Here is a 16,304-nt window from a genome sequence, read left to right as displayed (position 1 = left end):
TAGCAGAGCACAGGCGCAAAACTAGAGCTTTGAAGACGAGGGAGGAGCTTCTCTGAAATCTTGCTACTAGCATCATTTCTTTCTATTTCTTTACTAGACAATTTGTTTGAGCAAGAGCGTGAACCAGTTAATGCCAAAATTTATATGCATGGTGATTTGGCATGGACAGATTTTAAGGTGATGATCTGTCGTTCTACCACTCCTGACATGGTGAAAATGATCGCCAAGATTCAGGAGTTTCTCGCGCAGCAACATAGGAACAGCATCCGGGCACTGTCCTCACTTCGTCCCCAGGCTCCACTCATTACGGGGGATGTGATGTCATCGTTGTCGTACCCAGTCTCCGCGGGTTCTCAAGTTTCAGGCAAAGAAGAGAATAAAGATGGTTAGTATTATTTTACAATTAGGTCATATGCAACCTAGCCTGCGCTGTAGACGAAACTAAACCCTGGTTACCCCACGAGCAAGCTCAGTCTCCAGGGCGTTCTGGCGGCAGGGCGGGAAAAGGAAGGAGAGCTTGCAACTACGTCTCTGAAATTTGAATTTCTGAAAGGAAAATGTCGATGCGAAATGCTGATTAGCGGAGATGACAGTAATGAAGTCATTACCCTTAGCACATGTTTTTCAATGTTTTGTTTACATTCGCACCCGTTTCCGCTTCCCGATGATTGGTAGAAATGTAACAGCTCAGTCGACGGGGAGACACGTAGGAATCGGAGGTGAAATTCAATTTCCACAAACATAGTTGCAAGCTCTCCTTCCTTTTCCCGCCTCGCCGCCAGAGCATCCTGGAGAGTTTTACTCGCAGGCTAAACTATGTTTAAGACATTCTGCGAGCCAAAGCCAATATCCTTGTTCTAGGTCCCCAGTTGAGTACGCGCATGGTTTGCTAGGGAGGGGGGAGGGGGGCGGGTAAATAAAAGATAAAATTCGACTGTCGGGCTAGTCTAGCATTATTTCTTAAAATTATAAAGTACAAATAAAAGGAGATCTAAGTGAATTTCATCCACCTCTACAGGTACAAAATGTGGAGAAGGAAATTGGATAAACTTTTTTCATTGCTTTTTGGTTTGAATTTTCTATTGGGGATTTCTTATTGAAAAAACCTCTCTTGCTTGTTTGCAGGCCTAAAATATCAACACTGGGGAAAAGTACTGAACGCGGTCAGGGGACTAAAACTGAGCGTCCTTAGCAACGCTCTGCCAGACAGGGGCGTGTTATTGGGTGGTAGCCTGACTTTACACGGTAAAGGCTTTGCCCTGGCCTGCTTCCATGGAGTCAACTTCCGCTCGCAGTCTTGGGTACTGTTCACACTTCAGAGACCTTACATGACGTTTTCAAGCAAAGTATGCTCGGTTGAGAAGAGCTGTCAAGTGAGACGGGTTAAAGCTGTACAGGATCTATCGCTTAAGCTCGGACATGGCACTGGTGATCCGCTCAGTGGAAGACTGTCGCCTTCTTCAGGTGATATATTAAACCTGCCTGCCTTTGTTGAGATTTAGCGGCGTGTTAACGGTCAACATCACGCGACTATTAATTTTTCTCGTGTTATCTATTGCATTTGTCGATCAATTTAGGGTGCTGGGAAACTGCCCACCTACCCCTCCCCTAATCCAAAATTTTTCCCTAAGTGAGAAGTAAGTGTTAATGTTGACTTAGGGGAGGGGTAGGTGGGCAGTTTCCCAGGAACCTAAATTGAGCCGCATTTGTTGCTGGTCTGATGCCGGTTTCATCGTTAGAGTGAGTTTTACTTTTTCTTGAACCAAACAAAAAGAAGATTATTTTAATCATTGTTTTCGGAGTTTTACGATTTCTGACGTATAAGTGATACATAATCTCTGTATTGTCGTTACACCGCGAAGAAAGTCACATATTGCTCGACATGAGTAGGTTTGAGGAGGTAAACAGTTAAGGCCGTCAATCTTGAATGCAATCTTGCATTATTCGAAGCGTTTTTTGAACTTACCATTATTGATTTAGTTCTGAAAAATACTTATATTCTCAGTACGCAGATTGCACCACTTCAATTTTATCCCCTTTGTACATTCCTTATTACCGTATTTATTCGAGTAAGCGCTCAACCTCGAATTAGCGCCCACCTCGAAAAAGCGCTCATCCTAAAGGCAGAAACAGTTAATAAGCGCCCACCCCTTTTCCCCTTCCACCCCCCACCCCCCCCCCAAAATTGAATAAATACTAACAAGAGACTTCCCCGAAGACGGAGTTTTCTTCAGCGTATTTTACAGAAACCTTGCTTTGTTTCATCTTCGAGTTTTGTTATTACCATTTATTGTTTTGTTGCAAAATAAACATACTACACTGCTAAAAATGTTGAAAACTTAATAAGCGCCCAGCCTCGAATAAGCGCCCACCTCGAACAAGCGCCCACTCTCAAGGTCCAATAGTTTAATAAGTGCTCAGGGCGGTTAATCGAATAAATACGGTAACTTTTATTTTTACCATATCATTTTTCACAGCACACGTTGGAACAGTCCAAAAAGTTGCTCGTGGCAGGAGGAGTCCCCCGTCGATGGGCAGTACCGTACAGGATTGGCTAAATTACGTCTGTGCGACCGGGGGGGACATCAGTCCCACTGAAGGCTCCGCTCCTGTCGCTTTCGATAAAACTCGCTCAGAAAGCTTAGGAGGCGGCAAAACTCCATCTAAGGAAAGAAGATCCAGTTACTCTGGTGGTCTCCGATATGAACACGAAACAGAGGCGATATTCGCCATTCCCAAGTTTGAAGTCGAATTCCGGTCTGAACATGACATGCCAATGACCTCTATTGCTTCCAAGTGGGTTCGAAAGCAAAAGAGGTAAGATTACCCTGAAAACTCCGAACAAAAAACTAACCTATCCCAAATACACAATTAGAACACAGATTGAAATTGTACAGTGCTGAATTAAAGATGAGGCGGGTAAATTAGATTGTTTAAACCTTTTGATACTGCCTTACATATGTCACAACCGCATCTACAAGCACTACTCTTTTGTCACCAGCCTGAAACAGGAAATTTCCTGGTGTTTTATGTGGTTATTGACTGCATGTTGTTTTGCGTTATCAGTGCGCCTTCCGTCACGTTACTGCCCATGACACCAGCTAGTCCACATGTAGTGGAGACGAGCCTGAATTCAACCTTTGACGATGGGCTTTGTGTGACAGTGGATGTTGGACTTCTGTTTTTCTTACACGATGTGGTCCAGACATACATTAGAGAGAACGAGACATCAACTACAGGTAAGTAAAAAAAAGTCGATAACGCATCCCTTTTGTATTGCGACCTTTCAGCCGTAACATATTGTATGTTGCCGAATTCTTTGTTGTTAGTTACTGTGTCAACATCTACAGTTGTTTGTTTAAGGCTAGCTGTATAAAAAAAATTTGCAAACGGCTTGACCTACAACCAGTTGCAAAAGTACTTTAGCCATTGTACCTTTATACATATGATCTTGCGCTTGTGATCCTCCCTCCACCCGATATCAAAGTTGCTAGCAATACAAGACCATTCTCAAAACTTGGAGGAATAACTTTGAAAGGAGGGAAGGAAAGTGTTCAGTATTATATCTCACAGACCTATGGCTAGCAGCGATTTGAAGCAGGAAAGGTCGGTTTTATGTCGGATTGTCTTTAGGTCGCGGCTCCTTAATGTCAGAATTTGACACATGTTCAATAATCGTCTACACTTGATCTCCAACAGTTTGCGATTACATTTCCATGGCGCCTTTCTACCCACAGCTGCGTTGCCATTCATCCTTGACAACCAAGCTTCAGTTAAAATAAACAGTTTCTCTTTACTTGCAAATCACAGGTATCAACGTATTATATAACTCCACCAGCGAAGTGTATTCGGTCGAAATATCAAGAGCTTCTTGCGGCTCAGTGTTTGTGCAAAGTCGTGTATGTAAGGACTTAGGTCAATACGTGGGGTTGATAAGTGGGGTGTAAGATGTTTTAAGACTTTGTGCATTGCCAATAACCCATGTCCAAGGTATTAAAATTCTTACATGAATCTGAGGCTTTAGGGTCAAAATTGCAAATTTTTCAAGACTCCATTGTCTCGCAATTCCCAAAAGAGACTTGAGTACAAAAAAAACGAAATGAAATATAGAAAAATGACCAGAAAGCCTCGGAGTCATTTTTTTAGAATTCTAACATATCGAACGTAGGCTATTTCGGTTAATATTAGGTTGTGTATTTGGTATCTTCTACTAGGTTCCATTCCTCGCGGCATGTCACCCCCGACTCGGGTTCGTAAGGAGCTCATGTCAGAGAAAGAAGACAGAGAAAAGGCCCCTAAACCGGAAGCTAAGAGGATACGTCAGTTCCGCAGCAAGCACTGGAAACTTGAGCCGCGAGTTCGTTTCTTGTCTTGGGCAGGAAAAAATATGGACCCTGTTAATATTGACTGGGTTCTTCAGAAGTTGGGTTTCTCGCATGCGCAGTTAACTATTCCTAAGTGGGCTCAAAGAGGCGCAATGGATCCAATGGATACATTCCTATCACTGCTGGTTGACAGACTTTTGGCGGCAATGCAAGAAAGTTCAAGTTACCTAGGCGACGAGGAATAGGCGGAATAAAAGCTCGGGTATTAAGGAGCAAATGTCAGACGTTTTGACGCATTTTTGCAAAACAAAGATCGACAACTGCGAGGCAAGCAGCAACCATTTTGGCATAACGTGACATGAGAGAAATGCGACACAATGAAATGGTGCAGGAGGATAAATTAGTGTACTTGTTATCCAGTTTCACTCCTGCTGTAACATTTTAATCGTGTATTTTGAATTTTTCGTGTTTTTTTTTTTGGCAATTTATTCCTATTTTCCTTCTACAAATCCGCTTTAGAAGAAAATAATGCAAAAAATAAAAAGGCGTAAACTGTGTTCCTCGTGAATTGCGAGGCATCAGAGGGCCATTTGGTATCCTCATTAAGCTTAAGCTTTTCTTCGTATTTAGTTCTAATTAACCCGGCTACACGTTTTACTGGCTACACATTTTAGAGGTCAAGCTTCACGTTTACGTCAAACGGCAAACGCGAAATTTGTACCACGTGACCAAGTTTCCTCTTTACTTGTCGTTTACTGTTCATTATTTCCACACATAAGTCAGTCGTTTCACGCAATTTTGTATCCATACGAATTGTTTTGAGCTGTTTCTTTTCATTTTCTATTTTGAGAAATTATCATCTTGAGTTTGCCGTATACGCGAAGCGTTGTAGCTTTCATCCCTTGAGCTGCAAGAACATGGAATCTACTTTGTGTGGGTAAATGTAGCTGTCCCAGAATCTAATACTGTCTTGGAGTCCCTTATGTGGGGCGACTCAAAAAGTTTGTTCTTTTTTGAAATATGGCTCTTACATCAATGGCTCGCGAAAACCTTCTGTAACCATTCTATCTTACCCTCAAATCAAGTTCATTATTATTCTTTTTTACTATTAAATCAGCACGTGTTGCTTGGTCGACGCAATTTATACAGGCAAATAATTTCCAGTCGCGTAACCGTTGCTACTATAGCTTAGATAAAAAATGTACGCTTGAATAACGAACATTACACGTTTGGAAATAATACCAGTTCTTTAATTCGGTTTTGTTTTTATAATTAAGACGAGTATTTTTCTGTATATTTAATTTTTGTGATTCCTTGAGAACTTTTAATAACTTTCGACGTATGAAAGCGATTTGAAGTTAGTAAGGTAATTAATGCAGCGATCACTATGCTAAGAATGAAATTATATGAATAAGCTGTGAATATTGGTCTTTTATTTATATGAACACTTTTAAAATCTTTTGCCCTTTTTCAAACACAAGATGATTGTTTGATTGGTACAAATTTTGCTTAGAATTATTCTGCAGTTTAAAACAAGCACTGTAATTTTGGCGTTTTTAAAAATACATCGCCGCATTGAGCTGCGGCGAGCTAAATTGCTTTCATAAACAAGGCGTGTTTCCTTTTGTATTTCCTGCTTGTTACAAAAAATTGTGTTATTAAAAAATTATAAAACATCTTATTTACTCAAGTGTCATGTTTTTTCTGGGTTTGAATTAACGCTCACTCTGCGGAGTAGATTATTTTGTTTTCTTGCATGTTTTTTTTTACGGGTTACCTCGTCGTTTTATAGTACCTAAGGGGAAACGATAATAGGAAAAAGTGTCCCAAACTATCTCATCTATTACAACCATCCACAAAAATAAACATCTACCACTCGCACACGCTACCGGTTGATCATTAGTCTTTACGTCCACCACGGTTTCTTTGTTTATCGCAGAGGCAAAGATAGCAAAATCTCTCTTAACCCACATAAGAGCTTTCCTGGCCGTCAGCTAAATGCCACGTCACCCAAAAGCCTGGAAATTCAAGCGTCCTCTTTCGCAAAACTAAGAACCCTTTCGAACCAAAAATTTGTTTGGATGAAGGCGTTTAGGTGCCGTAATACCTCATTGAAAGTAGATACTCAGAAGAATCGATAGTTTCTTAGTTTGAATTTTGGTGATGTCATGTGAAAATCGAAAACAAATTGTTCGACCTTCCATAGAACGGACATTGAATCATTGAAATTTCGTGGAACCTCTATTCTCCGCAGAGGTCTCTTAGAAAAAGAAAGCGCGCAGGGCACGATGGGAAGGGAAACGAGAGATCAGAGGCCTTTTCCCTCTTCCCGAGGGTCGTTCCCCAGGCGCTTTCTATTTTTCGATTATTGCTAGTTTTTGGGGGGATACCCAGCAGAAACCTCTGCGAAGGAGAGTGTTCCAAAAGGAGAGGCAATACAGTGCTCACAAAAGTTATACAATTTCAGAGAATATTTCATTACGTAAGATTTACTCAATATAGCTAGTGTACAATATATGTCGGTTGGAGTTAATCTTGAAGAATAATTAGTAAAAGTTTCAATATTCTCACATATAAATTATGGAAATCAGAGCTCTACAGCAGAAGGCAAAGAGTCAAGTTTTAAATTCGGAAAGCGATTTCGTGTGCTGTTTTTGCCTCCCGAGAATGTTTGAGGAAATTAGTCTGCGGCCTTGGAAGTTGACTAGATCACTTTCAAGATTTCTAAAACTAGGGTATCTAAAAGATAGTAATGCTGCGGCACATTCTGTTGATACTGGCATTAGTTAGGCAGTGAGACTTAAAAGAATCGAAAATGATATTGAATGTCCTATTTACATGTTGGAAAGTACTAGAATAATTACTATCAGTCTAGAGAAAGAACTCGTGGGAACATTGTTTAGAAAATGATCAAGTGGTTATCAACTCTGGTTTTCCCACTGTAAATTGTAGGAAATAATAGAAATTCAGATTGTTTATCCATATATTTAATTTGCGGTGCACGATATTTTCTCTGGAAACACAATACTTTTCTTGCTGTTTGTTGCACTTTATTAAGTAACAGTTATTTAGCTATATATTTATAGAAAACAACACCACAAAAAACGGAAAAAAAAAGAATGAATGAATAAATAATTCGGAAGGACTCGAACCCTGCACCTTCGGCTCCACGCGACCATTAAATATTTTGGAGTTACGATCAACGAGAATATCATGTGGAATGATATGATGTGATAAAAATGACATCTTATTTGTTTGTTCTCGCATTTCTCGATATATTGCAAAAATTTCGAAATTAAGGCACTACCTTTCGCTACAGCAACTTAGGGCAGTGCATATAAGACCCACATAACGAAAACACAAGTAAAACAGAATCATATTGTTAGATTATTCTTTTTTTGTCCCACATCCCTGCCACGGGTCCCATATGCATAAGGTAAAGAAACAGAAAGAGCCAAACCTTTACTAAATTTACTAAGAATTTTAATAGCGGATAATGTTTATCGCCTCCATGTTTTAAAATTCTTTTATTAATGAATGGCATAAAGGCACGCTACGTAATGAGATATTTCGGTATGCCAGTAATATTCGTGGATACGGCACAAGATATGCAGCTAAACAGAATCTTTATGAATTTTGAGTACGAACTAATATAGGAAAACAATCACTACCTTTCATCGCTATAGATATCTGGAAAGACCTTCCATTTTCAATGAACTCAAGCCCTATCGTAGTTCCCAAATTAGTCAAACATTATCTACTGTGTGGACAACAGAATAAAATTATTTATTAGCGAGCCCCGGAAAACTAACCAAAATATAAAGACACAAAAGTTCTTCCTTTTCGGCTGAGGAGTAGGTGGGGATGGGTGAGTGCTCTTTATTAAGTTGATTTAATTTATTAATTCATTTATCTATTCTATTTTCTTCTTTTTTACCTGGACTTTAATTGGATGGGAAGCTAACTAGAAAAACTTTCACAGCTCGCACTTTTTATTTCTCCTATATTGTAAAGTTAATAAGTGTAAATGCAGGCGTTTAACGGCGTAGGGATGTCGCAAGTCAAAGTTCTCACGAGGACAACGATGTACTGAATTTTAACACCAGACACGAACAACTGTGATTCAATGGGATTTAATCTGATGTCAAACACGTCAAACTAAAAATACAAACAAGAAAACCTTGTCTAAGCGACATGAAACGGAGCTAAGCTAAAGCAATAATTATTACATAACAAAACAAGAAAAGACGAGCGCACAAAAAACCTAACAATAATCGATCAAATATTGAAACGAAAACAACAAGGGGAGAGAAAAATACGCTTACCGATTGTCCTCTCTGTACGCCTGAATAGATTCGCAAACTTCGCAGATAGATCTTTCGCATCAAGCAACAACGCACGAGGTACAATATAGCAATTTGATCTTACGCGTGACTAATGTCTAACCGAACTTAATCTTTAACTGAACAACAGTTACATGGCTCCCCTAAATTGAGCTAATCAATTTAATAAAAAACTTAGGAAATCAGTCAATCAAATGTTAATCGAAGATATAAAGTCACATCCAGTTCATAAGTGTTCGTCATATCCTTGAGTCAATTCAGCTATGGTAGCTCTAAGGCTCCTCGGTGGGGACTCCCCGGTTCTCATCGCTTGGTACGAGAAGTACTAATTTCTGCACAGGTCGTTCAAGGTAACTGATGTGCTTGACTCTACGTCCCTTGTCATCTAGAGTACCATCTCCTACTGCTAGCTTTGCCTTTCGTACGTAACCATCAGGATCACAATAAGCTTCTTCTACGCGAGCAATTTGCCACATGTTCCGAGGAAGGTTGTCGTTGCGGATGATTACAACATCTCCTTGCTGGAGGTTACGTCGTGGACACACCCACTTCTGTCGCAATTGAAGGGTATGAAGGAACTCCCCTTTCCAACGGGCCCAAAACTCGTTGGCCAGATGTTGGACGCGCCTCCATCTCTTTCGAAGATATAAGTCAGCCCGTTGAAACTCTCCAGGTGGTGGAAGGACGACTCTTGATTTTCCCGTAAGCAGGTGATTGGGAGTAATCGGTTCTAATGCGTCTGGGGACGTCAAATTCTCAACAGTTAAGGGTCGGCTATTGACTACTGCTTCTACCTCCGTCATAAACGTTTGAAGAGATTCGTCATTCAGCTGGCTACCGCATTGGTCTAGTAGGACAGAAAGCACGTTGCGTGCCGTTCTGATCTGTCGTTCCCAAACGCCACCCATGTGGCTAGCTGACGGAACGTTGAGCTGGAATTCAATCCAATCGCAGTTGCGTTCCAAAAGAAAATGGCGAACGCGGGACCGGTCCACTGATGACAGCGCTTTCTCTAACTCGTTCTTGGCGCCCACGAGGTTGGTTCCTTGGTCACATCTGATCGTTCGTACCGGGCCCCGTCGATTTATGAAGCGGCGCAATGCATTAATGAACGAATCGGTTTCTAGGGAGGCGGACACTTCCAAATGGATGGCACGGCTGGACAGACACGTGAACAGCACTCCATATCTCTTTAACTCTTTACGGCCTTCTTTTATAACAAACGGGCCAAAGTAGTCAACTCCGCAATGAGTAAAGGGCGGGGCCGGTTCCAGCCTGTCTTCGGGCAGATTTGCCATCTTCTGCTCTTCTAACGCTCCACGGAGTTTACGGCAAGTCACGCATTTGGAGATATATCGGGAAACTGATGAGTTTCCTCCAATTATCCAGTATCCATGTGAACGTAGATCGTTCAGTGTTATTCCTCGGCCTTGGTGACTTATCCTCTCGTGGTGATGTCTCACTAACAACATTGTAACATGGCCTTTACTCGGAAGGATAACTGGATGCTTGACATCATATGGTATTGAGGCGTTTCTGATCCGGCCACCTACTCGTAAGACGCCGTCCTCGTCTATGAAGGGATCTAGTCGATATAATGAACTAGTCTTCTTCATGGAAGAATTGCGTCTTCTCGTAGATTCTCTACTTGTATCGTCGTTGCTCACTCCTAAGGACTTTAGAATCTTAATTTCTTCGGAAAAGGCTTCTTCTTGAACTGACTTCAATACGGCTTGCTCGGCCTTTCGCATTTCATCTACTGACGGCGATTGGTAGATTGTTGTTTGTTTCTCTTTACTTGTCTTCTTCATGCCATGTACGGGTTCTTTGGAACTGTGTTGAAGTGAGGCTATGAGTTTCGTGCATGCAGCGACAGCTCTCTTGGCTCTGTGCCAATCGGAGAAGTACTTCAAGCGTTCGGAAATGGTTGCCATCCTTTCGGGGTCAGTTTTGGTAGCGAAAACGTGTACTTTCTTAACCTCAGGATCGTCTGGAGAGATGTCGAGGTTCACTTCTTCATTTCTGTTCGGAAGCTCTCGTTCCCATAAGAAGGGTGGTCCACTTAGCCATCGGGAGTTGTTGACCAGGTCTTGAGGAGAAAGACCACGCGAGGATTCATCAGCTGGATTTTCCTTGGTCTCTATGTACTTCCACTGGTCGGGGGTGCTGCTCTCTCTTATTTGTTGAACCCGGTTGGCCACGAAGACGTGAAATCGTCGAGCGTCGTTCTTTATATAGCCGAGGACAACTTGGCTATCAGTGTAAAATACCTCCGTAATCTGATCGTACTCGAGCTCTTCTCGCAGTGAGGCGCTGACTCTGACGGAGAGTAGGGCTGCCGTTAGTTCGAGTCGAGGGATCGTTACAGGTTTCAGTGGAGTTACCCGGGCCTTGCCCATGACGAAGCTGCAGTGGACTTGACCAGTGTCATCTGTAAGGCGCAAGTACGAACACTGACCGTACCCGTGGTCGCTCGCGTCCGAGAAGTGGTGCAGTTGTACAGACGTGACGTTTCCAAACGTAGGTGGCTTGTAGCACCTCTGAATCTTCAGTTTCTCCAAGTGTTGTAGGCTGCTTCTCCATCTCTCCCACTTCTGACGCAATGGCTCAGGCACTGGATCGTCCCAGTCAGATTTATCTCGGCAGAGGCTCTGAAGAATTTGCCTTCCGGTCAGGATCACTGGTGCTAGGAAGCCCAGGGGGTCGTAAACGGAGCTAACAGTTGACAGTATGCCACGTCGTGTTAGGGGCTTGTCTTGTAAAACGATCCGAAATTGAAAGGTGTCCGATTCCACGCACCACTGAACACCTAGAGCGCGCTCTATTGGAAGGACATCACTGTGAAGGTCAAGATCTTTAACACCTTTCACTCTATCTTCGGGGGCAATCTTCGCAATTACTTCTTTGGAATTAGAGATAAACTTATGAAGCCGCATTCCCCCTCTGGCGCAGATGCTCTTGGTTTTCTCTATCAGCGATGCAGCTTCGGAAACGGTAGCAACCGACTTAAGGCCGTCGTCGACGTAGAAATTGTTCCTAATGAAGTTAGCTGCGTCGGAACCAAACTCACTTTCATTGTCAATGGCAGCTTTCTTGAGCCCAAAGTTCGAACATCCAGGAGAGGATGCTGCTCCGAATAGATGTACGGTCATGCGATACTGCACAGGATTCCTCGTGGTATCACCATTCTCCCACCAGTAGAATCTTAAGTAGTCGCGATCCTCTTCTGCTACCTTGAACTGGTGAAACATGGCTTCAAGATCGCACATGAATGCGATCATTTCCTGTCTGAATCGGCAGAGGACGCCAACCAGAGAGTTCGTTAGGTCTGGGCCTTGAAGAAGGTACTTGTTTAATGAGTGGCCCATGAAGGTTGCGCTGCAATCGAAGACGACTCTAATTTTTTCGGGCTTTTGGGGATGGTACACTCCATGGTGGGGGATGTACCACAGCTTTCCATCGTCATTGTGTCGTTGTTCGTGTGGCGCCTTCTCAGCATAACCCTTTTCGATGATGTCTTGCATAAATGCCATGTAATCTTGGCGATACTTTGTGTCGTTTTCCATACGTGTCTTTAACTTATTCAGTCGACGTAAGGCTAATGTCTTATTGTTTGGCAGTTTCGGAGTGTTGCCCCGAAAGGGGAGTGGCATCTCATAATGCCCATCGGCGGTCTGTCGGATGCTTTCTTCCATCTTCCTTAGAAACTGTAAGTCGTCTTGGGACACTGTTGCTTGTCTGTTTGCCCTTTTTTCCGAGAAGTCCATTTCAAACATCTTCATAACTTGGAAGGGATTGATCACTTCTTTCACATTGGTTTTAACGGAAAAGTTGCAACCTCTCTTGCTGGGCTCCACTGCATCTACTTGAGGGTCGGGTGGTTCCCATGCTTCGCACGTGTAAATTCGGTGAGAAACACCAATTTTATCTTCATCACCATCTTCTTCACTGAGGGGTTGGGATATCTTTCCAATGATTCCCCAGCCTAGGTCAGATCTCAAAGCGTAAGGGCTGTCATCTTCTCCAGGAATGATTTCTCTAGGCATTATTGCGCGTGGGCAATCTGATCCTATCAGAATTCCAATCTCTACATTACTCTGATAAGGTACAATCTGCGTTGCAATCTTCTCCAAGTGGGGCCACTGGAGCGCTGACTCGGGTCTCGGAATGTGGGATCTCTTTGCTGGAATGATTTCGCGTGAAAAGGCTTTAGGTAGCTGAAGGGTGACTTGGCGCTTGAAGTCCTGCACCATAAGACCTTCTATTTTTCTACTCTTAATCAGTTCGTCGGTGGCATGCATTGTCGATAACAACAGGTTTGTTTCTGGCCCTGAAACACCAAGATGATTAAGGGTGGTATCTGTAATGAATGTTGTGTCTGATTGGTCGTCTAGGAGCGCATAAACAAGTCGCTTGTTACTTGAATTGTTTCGGTGGCTTAACCAAACTGGAACAATCATTGAGTTAGCCTGAGTCTTGCCTTGGCCGTTCATGAAGCAGGTTGCAGAATTGTTTGTCTTTGGTGTCTTGCTTGAGTCTTGTTTATCACCGGTGTTTTCCTCGCGCCTTCTGAAGTCGCCATGAAATGGAGTGGGATGTTGTCGGTTGCAAACGGTACACTTCTTTCTTTCTTTGCAGTCCTTAGACAAATGACCACGCTGCAAGCAGCCAAAGCAGAGCCCTCTGATGGAGGCAAATTCCTTTCTTTCGCTGATAGTCCTCTTCATGAATTCTGGACAAGCGTCTAGGTCATGATCTGTCTTGCAGAAAATGCAAGACTTGACGATAGCCTTTGGCGTCTGCTTCTCGTCGTCGGCGCCTTTGTTCTCATCAGTTGTAGTTGTCTTAAATGTACTGGCGTCATGTGATTTTCTTTGGGGAAGCCATTGTTTCTTTGGCTTGTTTCTCTCGTTTCGTATCCTACCATTGTCTTCTTCGTTGGGGAGTGGTGAAGATAACACGGGGTCGCAAGCAATGTCTGCTTCTTTCACCACGAACTTAACAAACTCTGAGAAGGGAGGGAAAGTTTCATTCTCTTCTTTCCAATGAAATGCAAATCGACTCCAGCGATTACTTGCCCACCTTGGAAGTTTGTAGGCGAGTTTCCGGTTTTCATGATCGTCATTTAGAACACGAAGGCTTCCAATCTTCTCCATAATTTTTTCGCATTGGACCAGGAAGTCTGCGTACTTTCTTAGGCCAGTGCTGTCGTTTGGTTGGATCTTAGGCCAAATTTCAAGTTTCTTTCGACAAGTGGTTGCAACAGCAAATGGATCACCAAAGCGTTTCTTAAGCGTCTCTTTAGCCTTGTCGTAGGCATCCTCTGAGTCTAAGAGCAGGAAGCTTTCGACGACTTCCTTGGCTTCTCCTTTCACATACTTTCCGAGAAAGTGGAGTCTCTCCGTTGGCTTGATGGCTCGTCCTTCAATGAGGGTCTCGAATGCTTTCACCCAAATAGGGTATTGCAGCGGATCTCCAGTAAATATTTCTGGCTCAGGGAGCGGAAGACGGGTTTGATTCTGGGTTTCCGCCAACAGCTTCACAACTTCAAGCAGCTTTGATTGAACTTGACCTTCGGGACTTTCGTCAGCTAGTTTCAAGGATTGGTCCATGTACTTAGGCTTCTTTCCATTTACTCCTGCTGCAGTGGGCGTGGTTAAAGCGTCTTGGAAAGGGTTTGTAAGAGAAGTGTTTGCTAAGGTGTAGATCGGTTTGAAAGGTGGCGAGAATGGATTCAGTGGAGCGTGGCTCGCTGCCTGTGATGCGATAATCCTTCCCTTAGATTCACACACTGGTGGCCAGTTAGTTGAAACAATAGGTGATTGGTTTGGATGAGGTAAGTTTGCTTCAGACACGGATGCTGATTGATCATCAAGGAATTTCTCTAAAAGGCTCCTTGAGCCTATCTCCGTCGGAGGTCTACTTGAAAACTCATCTAAGAGGATATGATTGTCTTCTTCTTCATGTTTAATGGACGCAATCATCTGTGCTTCCTTCTGGACTAATTCTTGTTTGATTCGAAAGTTCTCTTCCAGGGCCTTTAGCTCTTCTTTGGCACGCTCCTCTTCCCGTTTAATTTCCATCTTTCTTCTTTGCACTTCGTCCATTTTCATTCTATATTCAAGTTCTTTCCTTTGCCTTTCTTCAGCAAGAGCCATTGTTGCTCTTAGAGAAGCGATGTCTCCTTCAAGTTGGACCCTCTTCTCTCGCACAGATAAGGATGAATTTCGAGGGGGCGTACGCGAAGATTTGCGGCTCGATCTGCTGGAGATCTTGCTTGTTTTGGTCGATCCTGATGTAGTTGAGCTCTTCGAGTCTAGCTCTTGCTCTTGAGACTTAATTTTTTCGCTGATCATTCTCAGAACGCCATTATTTTCGCGCGAGATAACTTCAAAGTCCTCGTACATGAGCTTTCTTTCTTCTTCATCATCGATTATAGCCTCTAATGCTTCATGTGACTCAGAGAAGAGTGTCATTTTCTTTTCCAGTTCTTCGCACCCCGCCGTGAGTGTCGCAATGTCCTTTTGCGTAACGAGAAGCGAATGGATTAAATTGATCTGTTTTCTCCATGACCTCTTAGCTGCGATGGCAGACTGACGGCGAAGATTGAGAATGTATTCAAAGCCCTTTTCGGTTGGATGTTTATCTCTCGCGCTTCGGCGTTGGGCTTCTTGCTGGTCGTACAAATTGTCAAATTCCACGGGGTCCCATGGTTCTTCTGGACCTGTCAATGCGCTTTTCGCCATCAGATCTTACTTTTTTCGATTTAATCGCATGTTCCTTCGGTTCTGGACTGCCTTAAATTATGCTGATTATACGAACTGGACCACAACGGTCCAAAAATGTTCTTAATCGTTCGGGAGAAATCGTTTGACTGTAAATGCAGGCGTTTAACGGCGTAGGGATGTCGCAAGTCAAAGTTCTCACGAGGACAACGATGTACTGAATTTTAACACCAGACACGAACAACTGTGATTCAATGGGATTTAATCTGATGTCAAACACGTCAAACTAAAAATACAAACAAGAAAACCTTGTCTAAGCGACATGAAACGGAGCTAAGCTAAAGCAATAATTATTACATAACAAAACAAGAAAAGACGAGCGCACAAAAAACCTAACAATAATCGATCAAATATTGAAACGAAAACAACAAGGGGAGAGAAAAATACGCTTACCGATTGTCCTCTCTGTACGCCTGAATAGATTCGCAAACTTCGCAGATAGATCTTTCGCATCAAGCAACAACGCACGAGGTACAATATAGCAATTTGATCTTACGCGTGACTAATGTCTAACCGAACTTAATCTTTAACTGAACAACAGTTACAATAAGCTTGCACAAATTTCAGTTATGTTAAAAATGTAATTTCACCATGAGCTAAATAAAGAATTATGTTTATTATTTTGAACCTGGTAACCCAACCTCGTCCCCAGGGCACTTTTCCCTCCCCCGGCCTCCAAAAGCACGCTGGGAACGAGGTTGCTGGTAACCTTAGGTGTGTCAAAGTTTGTACGTCAAATTTCCCGTCCCCTCATCCCTTGTCATCACACAAGTTAATAAAAGGCGTTGTCTCTTGCCCCGGTTCCCGGCGAGTCTCTGTCGTTGACGTTACAGTTCACGGTAGAGTCCACG

At 42.8% G+C, this 16,304-nt stretch overlaps 2 protein-coding genes across 2 annotated transcripts in view; one reads left to right on the top strand and one right to left on the bottom strand.

The window, feature by feature from the left end:
* LOC140948654 (bridge-like lipid transfer protein family member 1) overlaps positions 1-6,002 on the top strand; it is a 54,547-nt gene extending 48,545 nt beyond the window's left edge. The window contains exons 60-64 of the mRNA XM_073397926.1: positions 98-385; positions 1,126-1,464; positions 2,478-2,817; positions 3,067-3,239; positions 4,215-6,002. Of these exons, the coding sequence (XP_073254027.1) occupies positions 98-385; positions 1,126-1,464; positions 2,478-2,817; positions 3,067-3,239; positions 4,215-4,570 (1,496 nt within the window). The 3' untranslated portion in view covers positions 4,571-6,002. The remainder of the gene's footprint in view (positions 1-97; positions 386-1,125; positions 1,465-2,477; positions 2,818-3,066; positions 3,240-4,214) is intronic.
* Positions 6,003-8,940: 2,938 nt separating this feature from the next.
* LOC140949197 (uncharacterized) lies at positions 8,941-15,414 on the bottom strand. The gene has a single exon (XM_073398425.1). It carries the CDS (start codon positions 15,412-15,414, stop codon positions 8,941-8,943), a length of 6,474 nt encoding a protein of 2,157 aa, XP_073254526.1.
* Between the last annotated feature and the right edge of the window lie 890 nt (positions 15,415-16,304).

The sequence above is a fragment of the Porites lutea genome, chromosome 9 (genome assembly GCF_958299795.1).
Source record: "Porites lutea chromosome 9, jaPorLute2.1, whole genome shotgun sequence".
Taxonomy (NCBI): domain Eukaryota; kingdom Metazoa; phylum Cnidaria; class Anthozoa; order Scleractinia; family Poritidae; genus Porites; species Porites lutea.
Note: the sequence above shows the minus strand (reverse complement) of the source record. Positions and strands in the feature narration are given on the sequence as shown.